This window comes from Stylophora pistillata, chromosome 7 (assembly GCF_964205215.1).
Source record: "Stylophora pistillata chromosome 7, jaStyPist1.2, whole genome shotgun sequence".
NCBI lineage: Eukaryota > Metazoa > Cnidaria > Anthozoa > Scleractinia > Pocilloporidae > Stylophora > Stylophora pistillata.
Window position 1 is genome coordinate 27637294 of NC_142525.1, and position 23765 is coordinate 27661058.

A 23765-nucleotide genomic window follows, 5' to 3' on the forward strand; every position below is an offset into this window, starting at 1 on the left:
GTTAAGCGAAAACTTTATTTATCCCTTTTCCGAGCTATGCAAACTCCTTAACCAGAAAAAATGCGTGCTTTTCGTCGCAAAGATTTCTTTTTAACGTATTTGCGGTCGAAAATGACGTCTACATTTCGGTTCTTCAGTGGAGTTTTCGAACGACCCCAAAGTACTGTTTAGTACACTCGTAGTAATTTAGGTCTATCCCGCAAAATGATAGTTGCTTTTATCGAAAATACTAAGCTTATAAGTTAGCGTCAAATCATAAGAGCTGTACGACTGCTTTATTTTGACTAAAATCTCAATTTAGTTTTGGAACTTCACTTACTTGCATAGAGAAGTAAAGTGTGAAGGTATAGTCTGATCGTCCGGGTGAGTGTAGTCCTGAGAAGGACTGTTGTCGGTGGCAGTGACTGACGTTTCGACAACCTGTGCGGAAGTCATCATCAGAGTCAAGTGAATGATTGTTGTCAGTAGAATGTTTTTATTCCAGTTCGTGTGAAATGATCGGTTGGTTTTGCCGTGATGTTATTGGCTGTAAGACTCAAGTGACGTAAGTCAGTCGTGATTGGTCTGTTTCGGTCTGTCGGTAAAGTTAGGTTGTTCTTTTTCGGTCGTTTGTGATGTTTATGTCGTGAATGAGTCGTTTGTATGGGGCGGGTAGTTGTTGACATCTGTTTAGGGGAGTCTGTTCTAAGTTAGTAAACCAGCTTTCCAGAGTCAGTCGTTGAAAATAGTCAGTGCTGTAGGTTAGGCATTGCGCAGAGTCCCAGTCAATGTTGTGGTTGGTAAGTCGATGGTGTTCAGCGATGTGATTGCTGACATCACCTTTCCTCGTCGCCCGTCTGTGTTCAGTCAGTCTTGTTGTGAGGTTTCTGCCAGTCTCACCGATGTAGGAGGCTTGGCAGTCGGAACAATTGATCTTATAAATCGTTCCCTGTCTGTTCCGTCACTTGAGTCTTACAGCCAATAACATCACGGCAAAACCAACCGATCATTTCACACGAACTGGAATAAAAACATTCTACTGACAACAATCATTCACTTGACTCTGATGATGACTTCCGCACAGGTTGTCGAAACGTCAGTCACTGCCACCGACAACAGTCCTTCTCAGGACTACACTCACCCGGACGATCAGACTATACCTTCACATGTTACCCCCGGGTTCAAACCATTTACCGCATAGAGAAGTAAATATGTATTTTTATGTCTGAAGCTGAACATGGGACTTGAAATAATTTAACCAGCATACATGTTCTTGAAATGTGTTGTAAATCTTGCATTTTACTCATAATTTGTATGCCTGAGACCATGTTTTTTGCTATTTATTTCACCAATTGAATAAAACACCTGCTGAGCAACTTACTTGGAAAATGTAGAATTATAATGTTTGAGACATACTGTGAGTAGCTGAATCAGGTCTAAAGTAAAGTTTTTAGAGTTTACTTTAGACCTAGTACAGCTAAGTTTGATCCCTGCAACTGCATTCCCCAGTCTCTCACTACCATCCTTTTGACGTATCGCACAAAATTGCGGGCATTTCCAGAAGAGCTTGAGGCTATGATGCCTCCTTGGTGGCCATGTCTGTGACTTTCAAAGAGGCAAATGCTTGCATTCCTGAAGCATAACACCATTATCTTGTCTGGGGCACAATCAGGACTGCAGCAAATGTTGGAAGCTGGCGATGGTAGCTTGTATGATAAGATTCAAGGTCTTCAACAGTGAAAATACCCAAGTTTGCAATTAGTTCAATTTTCTGAAATTCTTCATTGTTGTACTGAAGGAGCTCTTTGACTTCCAGGTTTGGTTGTTGCACAGGCACATGAAACAAGCTGTAAATATGGTTTCCCTTGAGAATTAGCTGGCTGTAGAGAGGAATTACCTGTGATAGATCTTGAAGTTGTTGAGGAATGAAAATTTACCTTCAACAAAATGGCATCCAGTTAGCATAGCAATAACTGTACAGGCATTACTTCCAATCAGACTCCCTGCTATGGTTGATTGGCAAATATTTGGAGGCAAGAGCCACTCAGTTACATCCACATGCTGGTTTGTGGTTACAGTTATTTGGTATGCTGGAGCTCTGGTGGAGTGTCTCTCCGTGTGTAGTTTTCCTTGTGCTATGAGCAGTTGCATCTCGAGAAACTATTGCCTGAATTCACTGTGCAGACATTGTTGGGACAAAAATCACATTTAACCTGTGACCTGTTTGATCTTTTGTGTCCACAAACGGGATGGTGGCATTTTCTGCAGCGTAGAGGGACCTTAGTTGTAGTTTCACTGGTGTTGGAAGCAGCTCTTGAGAGTCTTTGGTTATTGCTGGAAATTGGTAATGGTTGTGAAGTTGGATTAAGACTTGCAATTTCATGATTAAGCTGTCTTAGAGTATTTTGATATTCATCTTTCTCCATTTCTCTTGCAGTTGTAGTTTCAGTGGGTGAATCTAACCCTGAGTCAGATCTTTCATTTTCAATGTCCTGGCTCACAGCTGGTACTGGTACTTCAGTGCTTGAATTAGGATTAAGAATCTCTTGTTTTGCAGTTTGACCAAGTTCTTGAACTTTTTTTTTCAGGAAGTCCTTACATAAGGGATGTGAATTTAAGCCATTCAAGCAGGTATTGTGGAAGGAATGAAAGCAACCTGTTAAAACTTTCCAGTCATCATTTTGGGCAGACATCATACATTCAGGTAAGTCACATTGCTCAGCTGCATCAGGTTTAATGTTACCTTGATACCCAAGAGGTAAAGCAGTACTCTTGATGGGATTGTTGGCACAGATTGTTGGAAATTTTACTTGAGTAGTTGTATTTCCTTCTGATGAGAGTGAGCTTTGTCCTTGTGTTGTAGCAATTCTAAGTACTTGAGCACATTTGACTTTGAGAAACTGTACTTGGTTCTATGAAAATGAAAACTGTGATGGTGATGTGAAAGCTGTTCTAAAGGTAGCTTGTTGTTCCCTAGATTCAAAAACTTGTTTGGCTTTATTTCTCAATTCATTGGCACTGTCAGAGGGCTTCCTTTCGGAACGTAGAATGCTGTGGGTATTTTCAACAGGATACTCATCAAAAATTGTTATATAGGTACGAAGAAGTTTATAAAGGTGGGGTGAATGCTTTCCCCAGTGTGAGCACATGTTAAGCCAGACAAGTGGAGCTTTGTTGTAATGAGAACGCTTAAGGCAGGTGAGCATAATCCACATTCGAATCATCACTCTGAAGTATTCTGAAAAATTATTAAGTTTAAAAGAAATGCTGTAATTAGAAAGAACTAAGGGTATGTAGTTGTCCAAAAGATTAAAAAGTGTTCCATACTCGGGATCTTTAAATCGCCAAAACTTTTTCGTCACAGATTCTCATATTAATGTCCATCCTCCGTAAATGATTTCTAAGAGCAAGGTGATCCTCCAGTGTTTTGGATTGGCTGCCAGTTTTGATCAAATAAAAATGCATTCATACGCTGTTTTGAAAAATGGATGGAAGGAAGTAACAATGTGTTCTCTACTGTTCAAGGATATGTGGAGAGGACCTATCATTGGAATCACAGAGAGAATGGAGGGCTGAGAAGACAAGTTTGATGGCAAACTTTGCTCATTGTCAGAACCAGTGAAGGATGGATAAGAATATGCCGAATGATCTGATGCAGCTTGAGGGTTTTCACAGTTGACTTGATGAGGTTGCTGATAGCTGATAAACTTCTTCACACACTGATATATTATTTGGTGGCAGAAAAATTGACATGGCCAATCACCAGGCTGAAAAATAATGAACTGTTTTGCATAATCAGCCAAACCAGCGCTAAGTGCCATGTTATATGCTGTATTAAAGTCCTCTTTGCACTTCAGTTGTAACTCCACAAAGTTAACAAGGTGTAGGTCATCCATTTTTCTCATTGTTTTCACATTGTCGTTTTCCAAATACTGATGGGTGTTGAGTCGCTGGTGTTGAAGTTTTGGGCTGAAAAAAGCCTCGGTAAGCCAGTTTGGCATTACAGAAGCATATGAACTGCTCATGTTTTGCATAGATCATGCAGATGTTATGATTTGTAGGCATGTGTTTATCCTGATGCCATTTAGATCATGCATGATACTGGCCTGCAGCACACTAAAAGCAGGTATGTTTTTAAAAGCTTTAACGACTATTGTAAATATTGACTTTGCTTCAGATGCCTTATCTCTCTGTGGTCTTTTTTTGGTGTGAATTGAGGTGAAATCATCTATAATCAGGACTAAAAGCCACTTGTTTTCAAGCGCATCTTGAATAAAATGTTTGAATGATTTGCAATGATTTTAAGACAACAATTTAGCAATGGTGTTCACTGTCCTTCTAGCACAATAGAGACCCATAATGTGTTGTGTGTCCATACCTTCGTGATTTAGATTACAACTCCTAAGGTAAACGGCATGGTCAGTTTGAAATGCATTGCATGCCTGACTCAAACAGTAGCAAAGATTGTAAATAACTGACACAGCCCTTCTCTTATTGAGGTTAATACGCTCTGCAGAGGGCCTTGCTGACGTAATTGCATCAAGAATGGCCTCAGAATTCTCTGAACATTTCAGGCTGGTAGATGTGGATTCCCTTGTTAGCAATTAACTCGCTGTATATTTTGTTTTTGACAAAGCTGAGTTCTTGCTTTATGTCACATCCTACATGGAAGAATAAAACTTATTTCAGACAAGCATAATGTTCAAAATATGGCTTTCAAGGGTTAAATATTTGTGAAGAGTTGACCTTGTTGTAATGCATTAGATGAAGATTCCTGTCATGTACATGGAACTAAATTTGCTTTTATGTACAATCACTCTTTGAATTTAAATGGATGGTAGATGTTGCTTTTCTTATGTGAATCAGGTTGTCTTTCAAAAGTAGCCTTTGTTTCCATTAATTCCTCATGAAGGGAAAAAGCATTGTTGTTAAAAAAAAGGTCAACACTAGGCTTACATTAATCAAAAGCCAGGTTACAAAGCTCAGTACATAATCAACCTTAAATACTGCAACTATTGGTTCAACTTGTTATTTACTTCTTTGAACAGTGAACTATAGACTCTGGATGAATTAATGCTTGTACATGTATTTAAGGTGGCTATTGTGTACTATTGTTTGTACCATTTTACTGGTTTTAGTAAAATTATACATGTCTGGATTTTAATTCAAATGTATCTTTATTTACTTTTTTACTTCTTTCTTTTATCAGTTAATTTGAAGCTAATTCATCTGATCGTCCCTCCATCAGTATTCCTTTATTTAAAATTATAACTTTGGAGACTGATGCATGGCTGGAAGGTTACTTCAAAGAGCAGTCCAGAGGTAAATTGTCTGCCTGTCTGTTGACTGATTAATTTCCACCACTGCCCTGCTACTTATCAAAGAGGGCTAGTGATATGAATGGGACAGCAACAGTTTTCTTGGAGTGTATGTGTATGTGTGTGTGTGTGTGTGGGGGGGGGGGGGGGGGCATTCACCAGGGGTAGGAGGTTGTGTTATACTAGAGTTTGGGAGCAAATCTAGCCAAATATTAAATTTCAGAGGCTTGGAATTTTTAATTTCTTGCTCAAAATTACACTGCCCCTGGGAGCAACTATGGTTGTAAGTTTCTTCTTGCTGGTTTGTTGTTTATACATTATTTAGTTTTGAAGACCTTCTATCTCGAAATTTAAAATGACCGTTTGATGTAAAGATTCCTGGCATCACAGTTTTGTTTATTATTAAAGATGGTGTCTACGCTCAACTAATTAATTACACTTTTCTACTGATTACAGATGAAAGTGGAGTAGATTACAGTATGGAGAATATGCATACTGATGTTACAGTGTAAAGGGCTAATACTGTAGCAACTTTCCCAGAAAAATTGCATCAGCACCAAAATATGCATACTTTGTTTAATAATCTTAGCAGGTAGGTTATTAACTTTCAGCTGAGAAAATGTGAGTTTAATTTTAAAACAGTACCAACACTCATGAGATGAGGTTATATACTTTGGTTATCCATGTATGCCTCCAGATTCCACTCTCTATTGAAAGGAGAGTGGAGCTTGAGGTGATCTTGAATGAGAGGGCCACTATGCAGATGTAAATTACCCAAACTAGTCTCACCTGTAAAGCCAGTTTTTTCAGCAGATGTTGGCTCAACCTGTTGTTCAGTCCCAGTTTCCAGAGGCTCACGAGTCAAGATAAGGGATGTTTCTGCTAATGAGAAGGCTGGTAAAACATTTTGTGCTACACCTAAGGTCTGTTCAGCTAACGACTTGTTTGTGGAAGCCATTTCTTAGATGCTTTGATCGTTTGAGGTTTGAGATGAAGTGAAGGGGCCCTGATGAATGCCACTTGTACTTTTGAGCATCAAGTAAAGTGACTGAATTAACCTGAATTGACAAAAATCAACTTATGTTGAATTGCATTTCTTGCATCAATGTTTTTTTTTAAAGGGAGAACAATAAAAGATAATTTAGACCTTTTGGTATGAGTGAGGTATTGTTGAAGCTGTCCCCTCTCCTCCAGTAACCATTGTAGAGCACTCTGAGCTTGTCTAAACCGGGTGTAAAGAGTTGCCTTCCAACTGGACAATTCATCAGACATTCTGAAAATAAAAGATTTACAGGGATCAATGCATGTCTCTTGTTACAGAATAACTTTAAAATGTCTGAAGGGTATCTTGTAATAGGTTGGCATCCCAAAGAGAGTGCCAATACTCCTAGTCAGTTCATGTAACAGAAACTGGGATATGCCACTGCTCTCATATCTGTCACGTCTCTAAAACCTATATGCAACTGTAAGAATGTTAGGTCAATGCCAGTTTGGAAACCTTCTTCACCTGCTTCCCAGGAATTTTGTCCTCCAGACATCACACTCAATCTCTAATCTGTCAGATTCCTCTGAGTATTCCTCACATATCTTTTTCCAGTGATTGAGCTCCACAGTTTGCTGCACATTTCTGTTCACTAAGACTTCCAACCTACACAACATCAAAACAAACAGGACTCATCAGGCAAGTTAGACATAATAATAATAATAATAATAATAATAATAATAATAATAATAATAATAATAATAATAATAATAATAATAATAATAATAATAATAATAACTTTTATTTCTATAGCTCTCATATCCTGAACTCGTGGCACTTTACAACTCTGTGCAGGGGACTTTTACCAGACTGCTAAGCTGTTTACAATCAAATAAAGGCAAATCTAACAGATGCCCCCTCCCCCCAGTTCCCAGTAAACAGACCAGACCATATCACAATAATCTTGGGAGTGGGTTTTTAATGTCCCCTGCCTAACCAAATTAGCAAATTAATAGATGCAGGAGACGGGACCTACAGTTTATTCGTCCTTATCCGAGAAGACTAGAATGTCTATCCATTTCTTGATGTTATAGAAAGGTAGCACATTCTCAGTTATTTTAAGACCCTGAGTGTTGGTCCGGCCGGGGCTCGAACCTCCCGCACAAAACAGTGCGGCGCTTCACCAATTTAGCTAACCGGGAGGCGGCAACATGACTTCTTGCATGAAGCAATCAGACTTTTTATAGAGGACAGGTCATAACAGAAAAACGAAAACAAAAAAGAAAGGGTTTAACGCTTGGGTTTGCTCTTTCTTTTGCCTTGACTAAATAATTAAATTCCATGTGCAACAATAAGTAATCAACAGCTTCACCAAATATAACAATGGGTGACATTACGACCTTTGCAGGGTGAAGTTTCCCAGCCTGGGGAAAATGTGACACCCAGCAACATTGCAATGGGGAAATATCATTTTCATGCAGAATCTAGACATACTGGTGGTACAACTCTTCCACCCTTTCCACAAATTCCTGAGATTAAATAACCTTCACCCAAGAAATTTCAATAATCTTTAAATACAGTGGAATCCCGATTTCTTGAGCCTCCGGGGGAAACGCAAATTGGTTCGAGACACCGGGGGTGAAATTACAAGTGAAGCAAATCCAAGGGAAACAAGGTTTGGTTCGAGATATCGGGAGGCTCGAGAAACCGAGGGTTCGAGAAATCGGGATTCCACTGTAGTTGACCTGACAGTTTTAACTACCTTTCACCAACATCTTCTCCCACCGATACCACTAGCAACCTCTTAATTTCCACATTAACTTGAAAAAGGATAACTTAGTTATTAGTAGCGAACCACATTAAGTGTTTTGCTGAACCAAGAACTCTTCACACAAAATTGAACATGATGTAAGGTTACTTGTTGACTAAATGTACTTTTTTCCCCCAAAGATTGACCAGTATACAATTTCTCCTTTAAATATCAACCCTAAATCAAACAATGAGGTCTTGAGAGTAAAGAAAACTATCACCAACTTAAGAAGCTGTTGATTGTTAAACCAATTCTCCTTGTCACCACTATAGGAAATGTATAGAGAACAGTATGGAGAATATGCATAGCATTGCTAGGCAGAGATAAGGGTTTACAGAGGCCCTCTGATGATGACTCTGAGTTTAATGCACTATAATCAATTTGATCAAAAGTGAGTCAGGGAACTGGGTCATGCAGGTCAGTGAAGGAAAAACTTAGCACCTCTCCATAAAAATGTCATCGAAAGATCAACTGGCCCTTTCAAACTATTGTTTTCGCCGAGGTCTCTATCTTAAGCCATACTTTTTAGGGCTTTACTGTCCATAAGTTCCTATCAGAAATATATTAAGTATCTTCATTAATAGGAACTTGGAAAAAGAAGAGAGAGACCAAATAGATTAGGTCAAACATTTTCTGTAATTACTTTTTGCCACAAGTTTTCAAGGAAGTGTCTAAATATATTGAGCATAATTATGTTATTACCAAACCTTTGTCTGGACACCAAGCTGCACAGAGAGTTTTGTCTTCTCTTCAACAAGCTTTGCATTCTGTTCCTGAAGATCACTGATGACTTTCTGACTGTCTACAAACTCAGCTTTTTGTTCCACCACTGTGGATTTCAAAAGACCATCTCCAAAACTCAGATCCACCGCAGGAGGAGCCAAAGACACGAGCTGAGCAGTAGCACTGCATGATAACCTTGACTCATTGTTTGATTGGAGAAGCTCTGGTCCTTGGAGTAAGAGACACTTGTAGAGTTCTGTCTTAGAAATGACTGAATTTAAGGACGTCCACTTCTAATTGTACACTTTCTGTTCTGGAGACATCTTTTCTTCTAGCTGATCTGTAATTGAGGGAACTCAACTAAATTTGGGTGACCAGTTGATGTTCCTATTTCCTTCATTTTGAAAATTTCATTTTCATCTCTTATTTTATTCCTGAGCTATTTACGAGCATACCAGCTGATATTTGAGCAGATCTATTTTCAATTCTCTTTCCAGCACTTTTCCTTTTGATAGTTGGAGACAATAAAATGTCGTTTGCTTTTTGTGTCAAGTCACTTTCTTCATTATCCTCATAGAGACTGTCATTGCTAGAATTGCTTGATGAAAATTCAATTCCATCTCCACTGGATCTTGGTAACTTACTATATATAAATCCACTGAAAATGAACAAATGAAATCTGATGATTACCTTACAATATTCAGGGGTTTCATTAAGGGCCACACACTGGGTGAATATTGATCAGCTCTGGACAGAACTTTGTCCACCTGCTTTATACATGCATACATAGGTTAGTTGACCACTCCCCATGGGGGCTTTTCAGGGCCAATTCCCACCCATCCCAGGACATCCACGACACAGTAATCTCGTGCGTGGGAAATGAACGTCTCCTACCCCTAACCCTGCAGGAGACGGGGCCTACAGTTTATTCGTCCTTATCCGAGAAGACTAGAATATCTATCCATTTCTTGATTATAGAAAAGCAGCAATTTCTCCTTACTTATTTTAAGACCATGAGTATTGGTCCGGCCGGGGCTCGAACCCTCGACCTCCCGCGCAACACAATCCGGTGCTCTAACCTATTGAGCTAACTGGGAGGCGGTTTATCACATTTCATACAGTACTGTCCCTGTGTTTTTTAAAGAAAACCGTCCAACAGTCTTAAAAAAAAGAGTCTCCCAGTTTCAAATTCCAAATTTTTACAAAGGTGCATGTTCCCAACCCCCCCCCAGCTTTGCAAGGCCTCTTGGACCATGTAGTTTTTTCTGCCCAACTGTCATAACCTGATGCCCTCCTATTAACCCTCTAAATACTGGATAACCGAGTGCAAGTTGATACCATCTATTTAGACTTTGCAAAAGCTTTAGACAGAGTTGACCATCATTTACTCCTGAAGAAACTACATCTGTTTGGCATCAATGGCAGTCTTCTCTGTTGGTTCTCTGATTATTTGAGTAATAGATTTCAGCAAGTAACTGTTCTCGGCAAAACATCGAACCTTTTCCCTGTTATTACTGGGGTGCCGCAAGGGTACAATTTAGGACCTTCAATGTTTCTAATAAACGTCAGTGATATTGCTGCAGTATCAGTTAACAGTTCCATAGCACTATTTGCGGATGACATCAATTGCTACCGTCCCATAATGAATACTGATGATGGAGGTCTTCTTCAGGAAGACCTTGATCGAATCACTTTGTGGTGCCAAGATTGGAGGATGGATCTCAATCAGTCTAAATGCACTGTGATGTCTACAACAAGAAATGTCAGCCCAGTTATATCACCATACATACTTCAAAATACACCAGTCAAGCGTACTGACGCTCAACACGATCTTGGGATCTTAGTGTGCAAGGACTTGAGATGGAACTGTCATGTACTAGCAGCTGCATTTAAAGCAAATAGGATGCTTGGCTTCATTCGAAGATCGACATTAGAGGTCAAAACTCAATCGACTCGGAAAGCATTGTACACAGCTTTGGTAATGAGCAACCTTTCATATAGCTCACAAATATGGGCTCCTCAGTCTGTGACACTGATTGAAATCATCGAAAGAGTACAACGGTGTGCCACCAAGTATATACTCTCACTGCCATACAGACAAAACTGACATCTCGTACAAAGAGAGACTAAAACTTACAGAACTCATACCTCTTTGCTATTGGCACGAATACCTAGATCTAGTTTATGCTTATAAATCAATTGTCAACAATAATGACACCCAATTTAATATATCTAAACCTGTTAGAGTAACTAGACGTACTGCTTCATCAAAGAGTATTTTGCTAGATATACCTAAAGCTAAGACTGTTACGTTCCAGAATAGTTTCTACTCTAGAGCCTCAAGAACATTTAAAACACTTCCAGAATACTTGAGGGTCAATACCCAATCTATTAATGTTTCTAAAACTAATTTGAAGAAATATTACTTAGATCTAACTTCAACTGTGTATGATCCTGCATTTCCACAAACTTTCACAAGTGTCTGCATAAAATGTCATATGAGCAGACCACTAACAGCATTACTAGCCAAACTCTGTTGCTCATTAACTATTTCTAATCACATAATTCCTACCACTCGATTGTAATTTGTAATTGTAATTGTTTTTTTTTTTCGATTGTGTAGGAGTCTCGTTAATGGGACGTTAGCTCTGTGAGATCTCTCCTGCCAAATTGCTTTTGGCGAAGCTTATAAATAAAAAATAAAATAAAAATATAAATCGTAAGAGAGACCAGCTTCTAATTTCTCCTTACAATAGTACTACAAAATCATTCATAAAAACCACGAGAAAAAAGGAAATGATCCCCAAACTGGCTACCTGTTTCTGAACGAATTAAATTCAAGATTCTACTACTTACTTTCAAAACACTGCATCAGCAAGCTCCAATCTATACTGATTCAAGACCTTATCACTCGCTACTCACCTACTAGATTGCTTCGTTCATCCTCTACGCTCAATCGGAATCCTATTAGTTTTAACCTTAAGACCTATGGTTCTAGAGCATTCTCCGTTTCAGCCCCTGAAGTCTGGAACAAATTACCCAACATACGCTCATGCGAAAACTTAAATCTTTTTAAGCATAAACTTAAAACCTACCTTTTTGAGAACTTTTACTTTAGCCATTAGGAAATAGAGGCTTTATATGTTTTTACTTCAATTTTCAGTTTACTTACTTTGATTAACTCTAATTTTATATTTCCTCTCACTTTTTTAAGCGCCTAGATCTATCATTGGATAGGCACTATACAAATATCGTTAGCATTATTATCATTATTATTGTTATTAACTGAAGAAGCTTTAAATGAATTCTCCTTATGAACTCCAAAGAAAATAATATTATACAGAAAGAGTATGGAGAATATGGAAACTGATGTTAATTAGGATGTAATGGGTTGAAAATCATATTGAAACCTCTGAATATCTACATTTTCTCACTCTTGTGGATTTGATAAGATGAAAGTGACTCAAACCAGACTTGAAGCACATTTTTGTGCAAAAAACAAATTCAACGGTTTGTCACCTTTCAAGTTTAAAGGTTAATTAAAGGTTAATTCAATGTTAGCTTACCCAAAACATTTTCAGCATCCTTTCCAAATCTGTGCAAGGAAATCCTGTTGAAATGAAACACCTTCCTCGTGATTTTAAAAGGAAATTGGGAAAAACGGTATCAATAAGAATAATTCACACAACAATAGCCATAGTTCTTCCTTTTCAATCTACCAGACGTAAGCTTATCGTTCCATCTCTAAAGGAACAGGTTCAGATAGAGTCGCCATATTTTTTTCAGGATCAACCTTCAACAGCTGGGCAAGTACCAATCAGAACTGCACATATCATGAACAGGTTCTGAAGCTGTGAAGGGGGAACTGATACATGTAGGACTGAGAAAGGTTAAAAACTACCATTTGTCTAGATATAAAGCTAATCGCGATGAAAATACTTTAAAGTACCGCTATACAATTATAAATTGAAGTAAATCTTTACAAAAACAGTCTTTAGAGGCAAAGCAAAGTTCTCATCCAAGCGAGTGATTTCATGAATGAAAAGGCACCGCATGTCGGCGCAAAGTGAGTGTAAATATTCTCACAACACAACAATAACCTGAATCGCTTCATGCTCATTACGCTTAAAAATTCAACCAGTCTTCAAACTCGCTGGAAAAATATCTAACAGAACTAATCTTCTGCTTTCTCTGGAAAACTATCGCTGTTTTTGACATTTCTGAAGACGAAGGCGACTGAAGAATACCGATCATGCTTCATAAAAATTATGACAGTCAGCTGAAGTCAGCAAACAGCACACAACACTAAACAAAATAACTACCCTGTACTGCTATTGTTTGAGACGTGGTTTTAGTATTAAAAACCCTTTTAAAGGATCAAATCTAACAAACAAGGAGAAGTATCACAGATATTTTTCAACTTAAAACCACGCAAAAAGCCGCTATTTTCATCGAACTCAGTCGACCAACACATTGAAGTGCATGGCAGCCTAAAGTTGATGAGATGACCACTGACCACTCTGATGTCAGCAAAATGTGTGGGTTGGTGAAAACAATGAAACTATCACACACTTTAAGGAATGGGCTAGGAGGTGGAGCAACCGTAGTTAGTTGGGATATGCAGTAATTATTTCTTTGGTGTTCTTATTTATGACACATTCAACCATCCAACAAAGTCTCCCAGTATTACTATGTCTACTTAGTACCATGGGGAAGGTTTTATAACATATCTGTCTATTGGGATCACGATGAGATTGCTCTATATAATCGTAGTGTTAAATGTGCGCATTACGATATCCGCTACATCATTCACCTCTAGTGAAAGAAAGTACGATTTCCTGGGTGGAGCAGGTAGCATGTGATTCTTCTGAATGCGTTTCATCCAGCGCTTCATTCTCCCTCGCCCGATCAATATCTGTTACGGCAATCTTTATATATATGTCATCAGACCCAAATTCCCTACTATATGGTACAACGCAGTCTTCGTCTAAGCTGCGTTTCATCAAACGCATGCGCATTACTCGTCAAAGAACGTTCGGCGACTCAGTTCTTTCGGCCAGCGCCTTCTTTTGAAGGAGATCTTACCTCGTTTTTCTCTACATCGATTGAGGTTCGAGAGTGGAATCAGCGAGCAAGTTTATTCACCTGCTACGGTATTGGACGACTTCTTGGTTGAAATGTCTCATTGAACGAACAAGTCAAGGCTCGAAGCTACTGATTGAATGATTAATCTTGAAATCATCTGTGATAAATTTTGTGCATACATCGTTGTCAAGCCAGAATGGAATATAAAAACGATGTGGTTTATTCAGCTTTCAGTTTTGAGTACAATTTCTCTAAAGCTAGTATTCTCTGTCCATGTTGATGTAATAATAATAATAATTTAATATTTATATCGCGCAAATCAACTTGTGGATATGATGAAATGCGCATCTCAACACTTTTCGGGGGACTTTGGCCCGACTGCATCAGCAGTTTACAAACAATCGAAGGAAGCTTATTTGAAGATGCCCCCTCCCCCAATTCCCAGTAGGGAATTGGGGGAGGGGGAGAGGGGGAGAGGGGCCAGACCACATCACAGGCCAGGCCACACCACATGCCAGACCACATCACAGTAATCTCGTGAGTGGGTTCTTTAACGTCCCCTACCTAACCAAATTAACTAATTAATAGATGCAGGAGACGCGACCTACGGTTTATTTGTCCTTATCCGAGAAGACTAGAATGTCTATCCATTTCTTGATATTATAGAAAGGTAGCGCATTCTCCTCAGTTATTTTAAGACCTTGAGTGTTGGTCCGGCCGGGGCTCGAACCATCGACCTCGACCTCCCGCACAACAGTCTAGCGTTCTAACCAGCTAACCGGGAGGCGGTTATGTACGACCTAGACAATTCGATCAAACTTCGCTTAGACCATGGAGGCAAAACATAATGAATTTCCAAGGTCCTCCAGGATGTCTCAGTAACGCACGTTAACACATTCGGGTCAGAATCTCCCGGAAGTTCTATTTCTTCGCCGTTGGACGGCTTTTTCATCGGTTTTGCGTCGTGCTTTGCTTTCACCCGCAAAAAGTATCTTCTCATGTGACCAAGACATCGTCGCCTTCATCATAATTGCCCACACAGGTTTTGAGAGCGATTGCACCGGCCGATGGGCATTTCGGTTCTGCACGCGGTATGTTTGAAAAGGTTAGTTAAACGATTTGTTTGGACCGAACATTTCCTCCCTAAGGAGGGAGAATGCACACACAATGCTCTTACTCTTCCAAAGGCTACTACGAGGATGATTAGATATAAAAGCATTTCAAACTTGATGCGACGAACTTCATTTTTGTGAATCAGTCGAGAGGGAAGAACTTTTTACTTCCGGGTGCCATGCGTGGGTACCTAAGCAAACGCATCTGTTTGTGCCTGAAACTCGAACTACCTCACAAAATGAGAATACCGCCGCCGAGCGATAATACAATTAACCAAATTATGCCAAGATTTCGTGAAGCATAACGATTCTGTAAAACGTCAATTCTAAATAATTTCCATTAGCTAAGTCTGTTAAGGTTACATAATTAATGATAAAATGTGGTTTGTGAAGAGGCTAAGTTGAAGTGAATCACATAAATACTTTAGCACGAAGAGAATCCGACTGTTCATTCAATGCTGGTTTAAGATCTTGAATACACAACATCTCGTTAACAAAGCAGTCAATCTTGTTCGCGCATTTCTTGATTACATTGAAGCGTGCTGAGAAATTTTTCGGAACAGCAGTGTTATGTTCTTTGAAATAATGCCTGTAAATAGATGACGCCTGATACCGCCGCCTGGTTAGCTCAATTGGGAGAGCGCCGGACTGCTGTGCGGGAGGTCAGGGTCTTAAAATTAACTGAGAAGAATATGCTTCCTTTCTTTAACATCAAGAAATGGTTAGATATTCTAGTCTTCTCGGATAGAGACGAATAAATGGAGGTCCCGTCTCCTGCAGGGTTGGGGTAGGAGACGTTAAATTCCCACGCACGAGATTACTGTGTGATGGATGTTCTCCCTGGGGTGGGTTGGGTGGGTAGTTACGGGGCCGTTCTGAAAACCACTTCTGTGAGAACGCACCCTGTCTAAAGATTATTATCTATCTATCTATCTATCTATCTTTTGACGGTGTCCCTCAACGCGCGTGTGAAGGTGACCCTTTGTGAACCCGACATAACCTGCACCGCACAGGTCACACTTAAAGAAATAAACAACATTTGAAAAAATAAACAACGCATTGCTGGGTTACGATGTTAGGCTTGGGCTCACGCAACCTTAGATCTTGTTTAAGCTTGCGGCTAGTAGACACGGGTTGAATGGTATTTTGCACCTTGCTGCTAAGATCTCTAAGTTGTCGTTTGAGAAACACTGCAGCAGCCGCCAGATATTTGTAGAGAATAACTATCCGGATGGCGTTATCGGGATGCTGTTTAGTTTGGTCCACTGCGACTGTCGAGGTGATAAACCTGTTGACTACGGAATCACTAAGGTGATTCGGATACCTCAGTTTACGGAGAACTTCTCTCAAACGTTCACATTCTTCTGAGAAATGCGCATAAGATGACGATGGGCGGTGCGCGCGATCAAGCACGGTGACGAGCATCCCATTTTTCTCTACCTTCATAGTCAAGCTCTTGGCGCTATAGGCGTGGTTCAGGTATCCAAAAATTCTATATCTACTGCCAGATCCGGCATCGTGACTAGAGTGTCATTTAAGTAGCGGCGGTAAAAGTCTGGGAGTGTTCCTTGACTTTTTAGGGACCCTTTAATAGAGCACTTGAATACATTAGCCAAAAGGGGTCCAGGGGGAGACCCCATAGCTAATCCATCGGTCTGTTCGTATAGGGCCCCGTCGAACTAAAACAGCTGCCCCTTTGTAGCAACGTGTAGAAGATCAACGAGATCAGTACTGGTCAAGTTTAGATCACAAGTGTCGATAAACCAATTGTTCTCGAAAGCTTTGCGTGCCAGGATGTCTATTGTTTCGTCTAGAGGTACATTTGTTAAAAGCAATGCGACGTCAAAAGAGACCAAGATTTCTCTAGGGTTTATTCTAACTCCACGAATTTCATTTGTGAAGGCAAAGATATCAGTAATGGTATGTTCGTTTCCCGACAAAGGCTTAAGCACAGCATCAAGCCAATTACTAAGGGCGTAGTTGTAAGTGCCCGTAGTAGATGATACAAGACGCATTGCTTATTGCCTCTTGTGGGTCTTGGAATATCTTCGGTTTTTATCGGAGCAGAAAATTACCCTCACACGAGTGGTTTCCTAACGGTATCAAATTACTATTTGGGGCGAAATTCAAGCGTGTAAAAATTATAGTGATTTCTAGCTTGGCGGGAAATAATAAGAAACAAATGTTACAAAGACATACCTTCGTCGTAATGTACATAGTTCTCACAGATGACTACAAAATAAAAAGATCTTTGCTTTTTCAGTACTCAAAAAAAGGTTTGGTCTTAACTTCGTTAGGACTGAGCTATTTCATTAATTTGAAAAATTGTGTGCAAATAAATAATTTAGCAATGGACATTTCATTGGGTGACTCTTCTTGTCCACTGCCCCCAGATCGAATTGGAATTTGGAATGTTGGTTCTTGCTGAGGGAGAAAAACCGGAGGATCCGTAGAAAAACCCTCGGAGAAAAGATGAGAAGCAACATAAGACTGAACTCACATGTGACACCAGATACGGGAATCGAGCCCGGGCCACAGCGGTGGGAGGCGTGTGCTCTCTCCACTACTACGCCATCCCTGCTCCCCATTGCATCCTTTTCTTTTCCACTTTGATATATAAGTAATAAATTATTGGATAATTATAACATTTCATGGATAAATATATGAAATAAGTAATACCAAAATAATTGCACCTCTCGTAACGGTTCATTAAATCCATCTTTTATTTGACATCACGTAAAACGGTATCCTCTGCTATTGCTTTTCGTTTGTATCGTCTAAAGTTAGTATTTGCCCGGAATCTTGCACAACGTTTGTAAGTGTCTTTATTGTCTTTATTTTGTTTTCTAGTTTGTCTCAGATTTCTTTATGTATAATTGTGGTAATTTATTGTTTGTAATTTTATTTGAGGGTCTGGATGGGGTTAACTGACAACTGACAAATGGCCAAAATTTTAATTGACAAATCACTGAAAATCTAACTGACAACTGACATTTGTGGTGGGCCTTACCAGCAGCTGACAAAAGACTGAGTCGCCCTGAATATCCTAAAATCTGAATGTAAAATAATGATGTTTGATTTTTTTTGTCCAATAAAAGTACGTTTCTTATCACATAACTGTCAGGCGGCGGTACCGGTGTGCGTCACAAATTTCCGTTGATCGGTAAGCTCCATTTGAACAATAGCTTTCGCGGTAAAGAACAGTGTACTTGAGAGGGAAGACTTCTCGAGAAAAGTTCATTTCCTGCAACGTGTTGGAGTACGCCATAGTGTTATATTTCGTTAATAATTACCGCTGGACCGTCTACATCAAGGCCCTATCTCACACATTTGTTATAGATGATCTCCGATACACAACTTGACTGTCAATTTACGCGATGGCCGTCAAAAGATGTTGTAAGCTTTTACCGAATCGATTCCGAAATGACATTTGAGTGTCACAGAAGCTGCATTCCTATTACCGATGTAAACACCGTCCTTGCGATGAAAAAGCACCTTATTTCGTTCCTTGGTCTAATGGGGTTGTCCAGTAAATATGGCCACGCAGATTTTGTTTTATGAAACTGTGTCACATGGCTCCGAAATCGGGAATCACGAGGGTTATTGTAGCGGCCGACACAAGCGAAGCAAAATTTCGACGACAACTATGAGTTTCGCAAATGAAGACACACTATGAAGCGAGGATATATTTTACGGACAAGCCTTGAATCGTTTTATTTAACGTAGTCGTGGTATCCAAGTACTTATCGTAAACTGAAATATGAATTTATAAGGAAGAAGCTAAGCTAAATGCGAATAGATAAACCAACATTCCAAACATTCCGATATAAAGGCAAGATGCAAAGCTAGCTAAAAACTCAAACAAACTCACAAAAAAACTATATATAAGCTCAAGGAAAGGAACATTAGCACTTACATAACAGTCCCGCTTGTAAGAATTGAACCAAAACGAACTTCAATATAAGTTAGGTATTCGGAAGCGAAACGGGAAATCCAAACAGACACTTACTCTAACACAGAAAACTGTAGTCTTACGGCAAACGACAACAACCAAACGATAAACAAAAAAAAACTTCAACTACTCTTCTCTAAAAATCGCACACGTCAACATTAAAAAAGAGTCCGCGTGATTTGCTTACGAGATTACTTCGTAACCTCAAAGCACGCGCACGCAAGTCGCGCGTGCACAAGTTTGTTAACGTCTTCTTAACAGCAGGCAAAAAGCGTGGCAGCCGTTACATCGCTCCCCTGAAATGTCCACATTTCACTAATATACAAAGCTAATGAAGGTCATTAAGCACGACTAAATGTCCGTAGAGTAATGAGGATGAAATAAGGTTAATGACTACTTGTATTCGTGGCTCCTCGTTGGGGATGAACCTCAGGTCTCACTTGCTTCTTGTAACAGTACAAGTTTCTGTATGGGGCGTTCCAGGAATCTGCACGGTTTAACACGTCTACCCCTTTTATCCAGTGTGTGATCTGCGACAGCAAGTTTGACAGTGCGTACACGGCCATCGGCGCTCTGGTGAGCTTCGGTCACTCGAGCAAGCTGCCATAGATTGCGAGGAAGATTCTCATCATCCTTTATGAAGACGATGTCACCAACACGCGTGTTTCGTCTGGGCTTGTTCCATTTCTGCCTTTGTTGCAGGTTAAACAAGTACTCTTCCATCTGATCCAAAATTCATTCGCGAAGTGCTGTACTCGCCGCCAGCGTTTTCTGCAATACTTATCAGGGGCTTGGAACACACCAGGTGGTGGTAGAAGTACTTTCGTTTTCATCGTTAGTAGATGGTTGGGCGTCAACGGATTCACGGAGGTTGGATCGTTAAGGGAGTCAATCGTAAGCGGGCGGCTGTTTACTATTGCCTCCGCTTCGCACATGAAGGTTTCAAGCGCTTCATGGTTGAGTTGGGAACCGTTGGTTTGTAATAGAGACGACAGGACGTTGCGCACTGAGCGAATCTGTCGCTCCCATACACCACCCATGTGACTGGCTGACGGAACGTTCATCTTGAAGACAAACCAATCGCAGTCGTGGCGCCGTAGCACGCCTCGAATCTTATCATTGTCCAATTCTTCCAAAGCTACCTTTAATTCTCTTCTGGCACCCACGAAATTCGTACCCTGGTCGCTGCGTAACTGCCGAATAGGACCTCTCCTGGAGACAAACCTTCGGAAGGCGTTGATAAAGGAATCGGTCTCCAAAGTAGCGGACACCTCGACGTGTACTGCTCTAGAAGCCATACAGGTGAATAGCACTCCGTAGCGTTTAAGATCCTTGCGACCCTCTCTGATCACGAAGGGGCCAAAATAATCAACTGCGCAGTTGGTGAATGGGGGCGCTGGCTCCAATCGATCATGCGGTAGTTCAGCCGTACGTTGCTCCTGTAATTTACCACGTAGTTTACGGCACGTAACACATCTACGTATTGCAGACGATACGGTTGAAATAGCTCCTATGACCCAGTAACCGCTTGCTCTAATCTCATTAATCGTGATCCCTCTGCCTTGATGTTTTACTTTATGATGAAAGTGCCTGATAATGATTTCAGTGACGTGACTGGTTTTCGGCAGAATTGCTGGGTGAATGCATTGCCCCGGGATATCAGATAGGTTGAGTCGTCCACCAACTCTAATAATTCCGTTTGAATCCTTGTATGGATCCAGTTTACCAAGAGGACCTGATGGTGAGATGTCGGGGTTGAATTCTTGTTGTACAGCCCTTCAGGATAACGACTTCTGCTTCATACAGTTCCTGAATTGACACAGGCTGGAAACTCCTTCCGCTTGGCAACTTCCTGGTGATCTTAGAATCACTTCCTTTCTGAATTCTACTTCGTAATAGACGTGTATACCGGCGGCATATGGCGATCGCCTTCTTAGCGCGGTGCCAATCCGAAAAGTATGTTAAGCGGTCTACCATGGTCGGCCAGGATGGTGTGACAGCAGTAGCGAGAGAGACAGCTTTCTTGACCTTTGGATCACCACTTAGAAGCTCAGCGTCGCCGACTGATTGGTTTAACGTAACACCCCACTCAGTCTCTGGCTTCCAAAGAAAATCTGGTCCTTGAATCCACTTCGACTGGGCGAGCTCTCGTGCTCTTAGCCCTCTGGACGCTTCGTCTGCAGGGTTGGTCTTCGTATCCACATACCTCCATTGCGATATCGACGTTTTATCTTGGATTTCTTGGACTCTGTTGGCTACAAATACGTGGAAACGTCTGACGCTGTTAGCGATGTAGCCGAGGACCACTCTGCTCTCTGTCCAGAATACTTCATCTGTTATCTCGATGTCCAGCTCCCCCTTTAACTGCTCGCTGACTCGTGCCGATAGGACAGCTGCTGTGAGCTCTAGCCTCGGGACGGTTACTGCTTTCAAAGGCGTGACACGAGCCTTTCCTTGTACGAAAGCGCAGCAAATTTTGCCATTCTCATTTACCAGTCTCAAATAACTGCACTGCCCGTAGCCCTTGAAACTCGCGTCCGAGAAGTGATGGATCTCTGCCTTGACGACTCTTCCGAAATCTATAGGCTTGTAAAAGCGTGGGATAGCGAAATTTTGCAATTCTTCTAATTCGGCCTTCCATATAAACCATTTCGATCGTACATCATTGGGAACTGGATCGTCCCATCCAGCATTATTTCTGCAAAGCTCCTGTAGAATGGTCTTCCCTTCTAGTAGAACTGGAGCAACGAAACCGAGTGGGTCGTAAATCGAACTGATTGTGGAAAGGATTCCGCGTCTTGTGCAAGATCTGTCTCTAAGGGAGATGGTGAAATTGAAAGTATCCGACTCTATACACCACTGTACTCCTAAGGCGCGTTCCATGGGTAGGTGTTCGCGACTGAAATCCAGGTCTTTGATGCCCTCTGCTCTATCGGATACTGGGATCTGCTGGATAACTTCCTTTCTGTTGGACGTGAAATTATGTAGGTTAAAGCCACCTCGTTTACACATTTCTTTGATATCCTTTACCAATTCGACTGCCTCTTCCACTGATGCCACAGACTTCAATCCATCGTCCACGTAAAAGTCGCGTCGGAGAAAATCTGCTGCCGCGGAACCGACAGCTGCTTCATTGTCATCAGCTGTAGCCTTGAGGGCAAAGTTGGAGCAAGCTGGTGATGATGTAGCTCCGAAGAGATGGACAGTCATTCGGTACTCTTTAGGCTCTCTAGATGTATCGCTGTTTTCCCACCAGAGGAAACGCAGAAGGTCTCTGTCTTCTGGTGGTACTCTAACTTGATAAAACATCGCTTCTATGTCGCACATGAGTGCGATCGACTCTCGATGAAATCTGCAGAGAACGCCAGTCAAACTGTTCGTGAGGTCAGGTCCTTGCAAGAGTTGACTGTTGAGGGATTGTCCTTGATACTGCGCTGAGCAGTCGAAAACGACCCTGATTTTATTGGGCTTCTTAGGGTGGTACACACCATGGTGAGGAATGTACCAGATGTACTTGCGGCCTGTGTCTGTCACCTCCTGTTCTGGCACCCTTTCAGCATAACCATTGTCCATGACCTTGTTCATGAAATCCACGTAGTGTTGGTGATATGTTTCGCTGGATTCAAGTCGTTTCTTGAGGGGCTTGAGTCGGTTCCAAGCCATTGCGCGGTTGTTTGGTAACAGCGGATTTCTGTCCTTCATAGGTAGTGGCATCTCGTAATGACCGTCTTGAAGGCTGATGCCGTGCTTAACGATCTCCAGAAACTTCAGATCTTCCTGGGAAAACTCCTTAACATGGTGGTATTGTTCGGAAAAATCTAGTTCGAACATTCTCCGGACTTCAAAGGGGTTGATGACTTCCTTCGTTTGGTTATCGACTACAAACTTTCCATCGCGTCTCGTGTTACCAACTTCACAAGTGACGATCCTATGACAGAAAGAAGCGTCGTCTTCGTTGTCTAGAGAGGAAGGACTCACTGGACCAATAATTCCCCATCCTAGTTTAGTTCTTACCGCGTATGGGTCATTGCCGTTTCCAAGGATGACCTCTTGGGGCTTGAGGGCCTTTGGACAGTTACAACCTATCAAAAGGCCGACTTCGACGTCATGCTGTACAGGAGGTATCTCATCCTTTATCTTCGTTAGGTGTCGCCATTTACTCGCGATTTCAGGGGTCGGTATTTGGTTTCTTCTGGCTGGGATTGATTCTCTCGAGTACGCCTTCGGAAGTTTTATCACGGTTTGTCTGTAAAGCCTTTGAACAACCAGCCCCTCGACTTTCTGTGCAGGTATGCTTTCCTTACCGTGCATGGTGTTAAGCTTGAGGGACACTTCGGTTCCTTCTAGTCCAAGCTCCTTAAGAGTGGAATTTGTCACGAACGTGGAGTCGCTTCCGTCGTCGAGTAGCGCGTAGACGCTCACTTCAACGTGTGGGCGATCTCTATGGTGAACCATAACTAGCAAAATCATAGAGGATGTGGTTTCGACGTCAGGCGAACTTGTTGAGCCACACACGCTCTCGTCCACGCTCGTTGACCCTTTGCCGGGAGTAATAAAAGCAACTCCAGCGGCGATCGGGAGGTTCTTGCCTTGCGAGTCAGAATTCCCTTGTTTACTGTTTCTTGGAGGGCAGGTTAATTATTAGAGGAATGTATTAATAACAAACATTATAGAGAAATTGTTTTTCCTTTTTGGCACGGGTAAAAGAAAAAAGTGTACTACGTCATGAGAAATAGAACCTCGTTTACATGTACTTGACTTCGAGGCTCAGATCCACCACGGTGAGTTAAGCCATGACGAGGTT

The 23765-nt window shown here is 41.1% G+C and overlaps 2 protein-coding genes, 1 long non-coding RNA gene and 2 pseudogenes across 3 annotated transcripts in view; 1 reads left to right on the top strand and 4 right to left on the bottom strand.

Moving 5' to 3' along the window:
- The window catches only part of LOC111345523 (uncharacterized), a 140728-nt gene that overhangs the window by 37684 nt on the left and 79279 nt on the right, over positions 1 to 23765 (top strand). The gene's annotated exons all lie outside the window — the stretch shown is intronic.
- Positions 1288 to 6255, bottom strand: LOC148727341 (uncharacterized; annotated as a pseudogene).
- Positions 15421 to 16455, bottom strand: LOC148727342 (uncharacterized; annotated as a pseudogene).
- On the bottom strand, positions 19597 to 20259 carry LOC148727343 (uncharacterized). The gene has a single exon (XM_088726472.1). It carries the CDS (start codon positions 20257 to 20259, stop codon positions 19597 to 19599), a length of 663 nt encoding a protein of 220 aa, XP_088582598.1.
- Positions 20684 to 23416, bottom strand: LOC148727344 (uncharacterized). The gene has a single exon (XM_088726473.1). The coding sequence runs from the start codon at positions 23414 to 23416 to the stop codon at positions 20684 to 20686; it is 2733 nt and encodes a 910-aa protein (XP_088582599.1).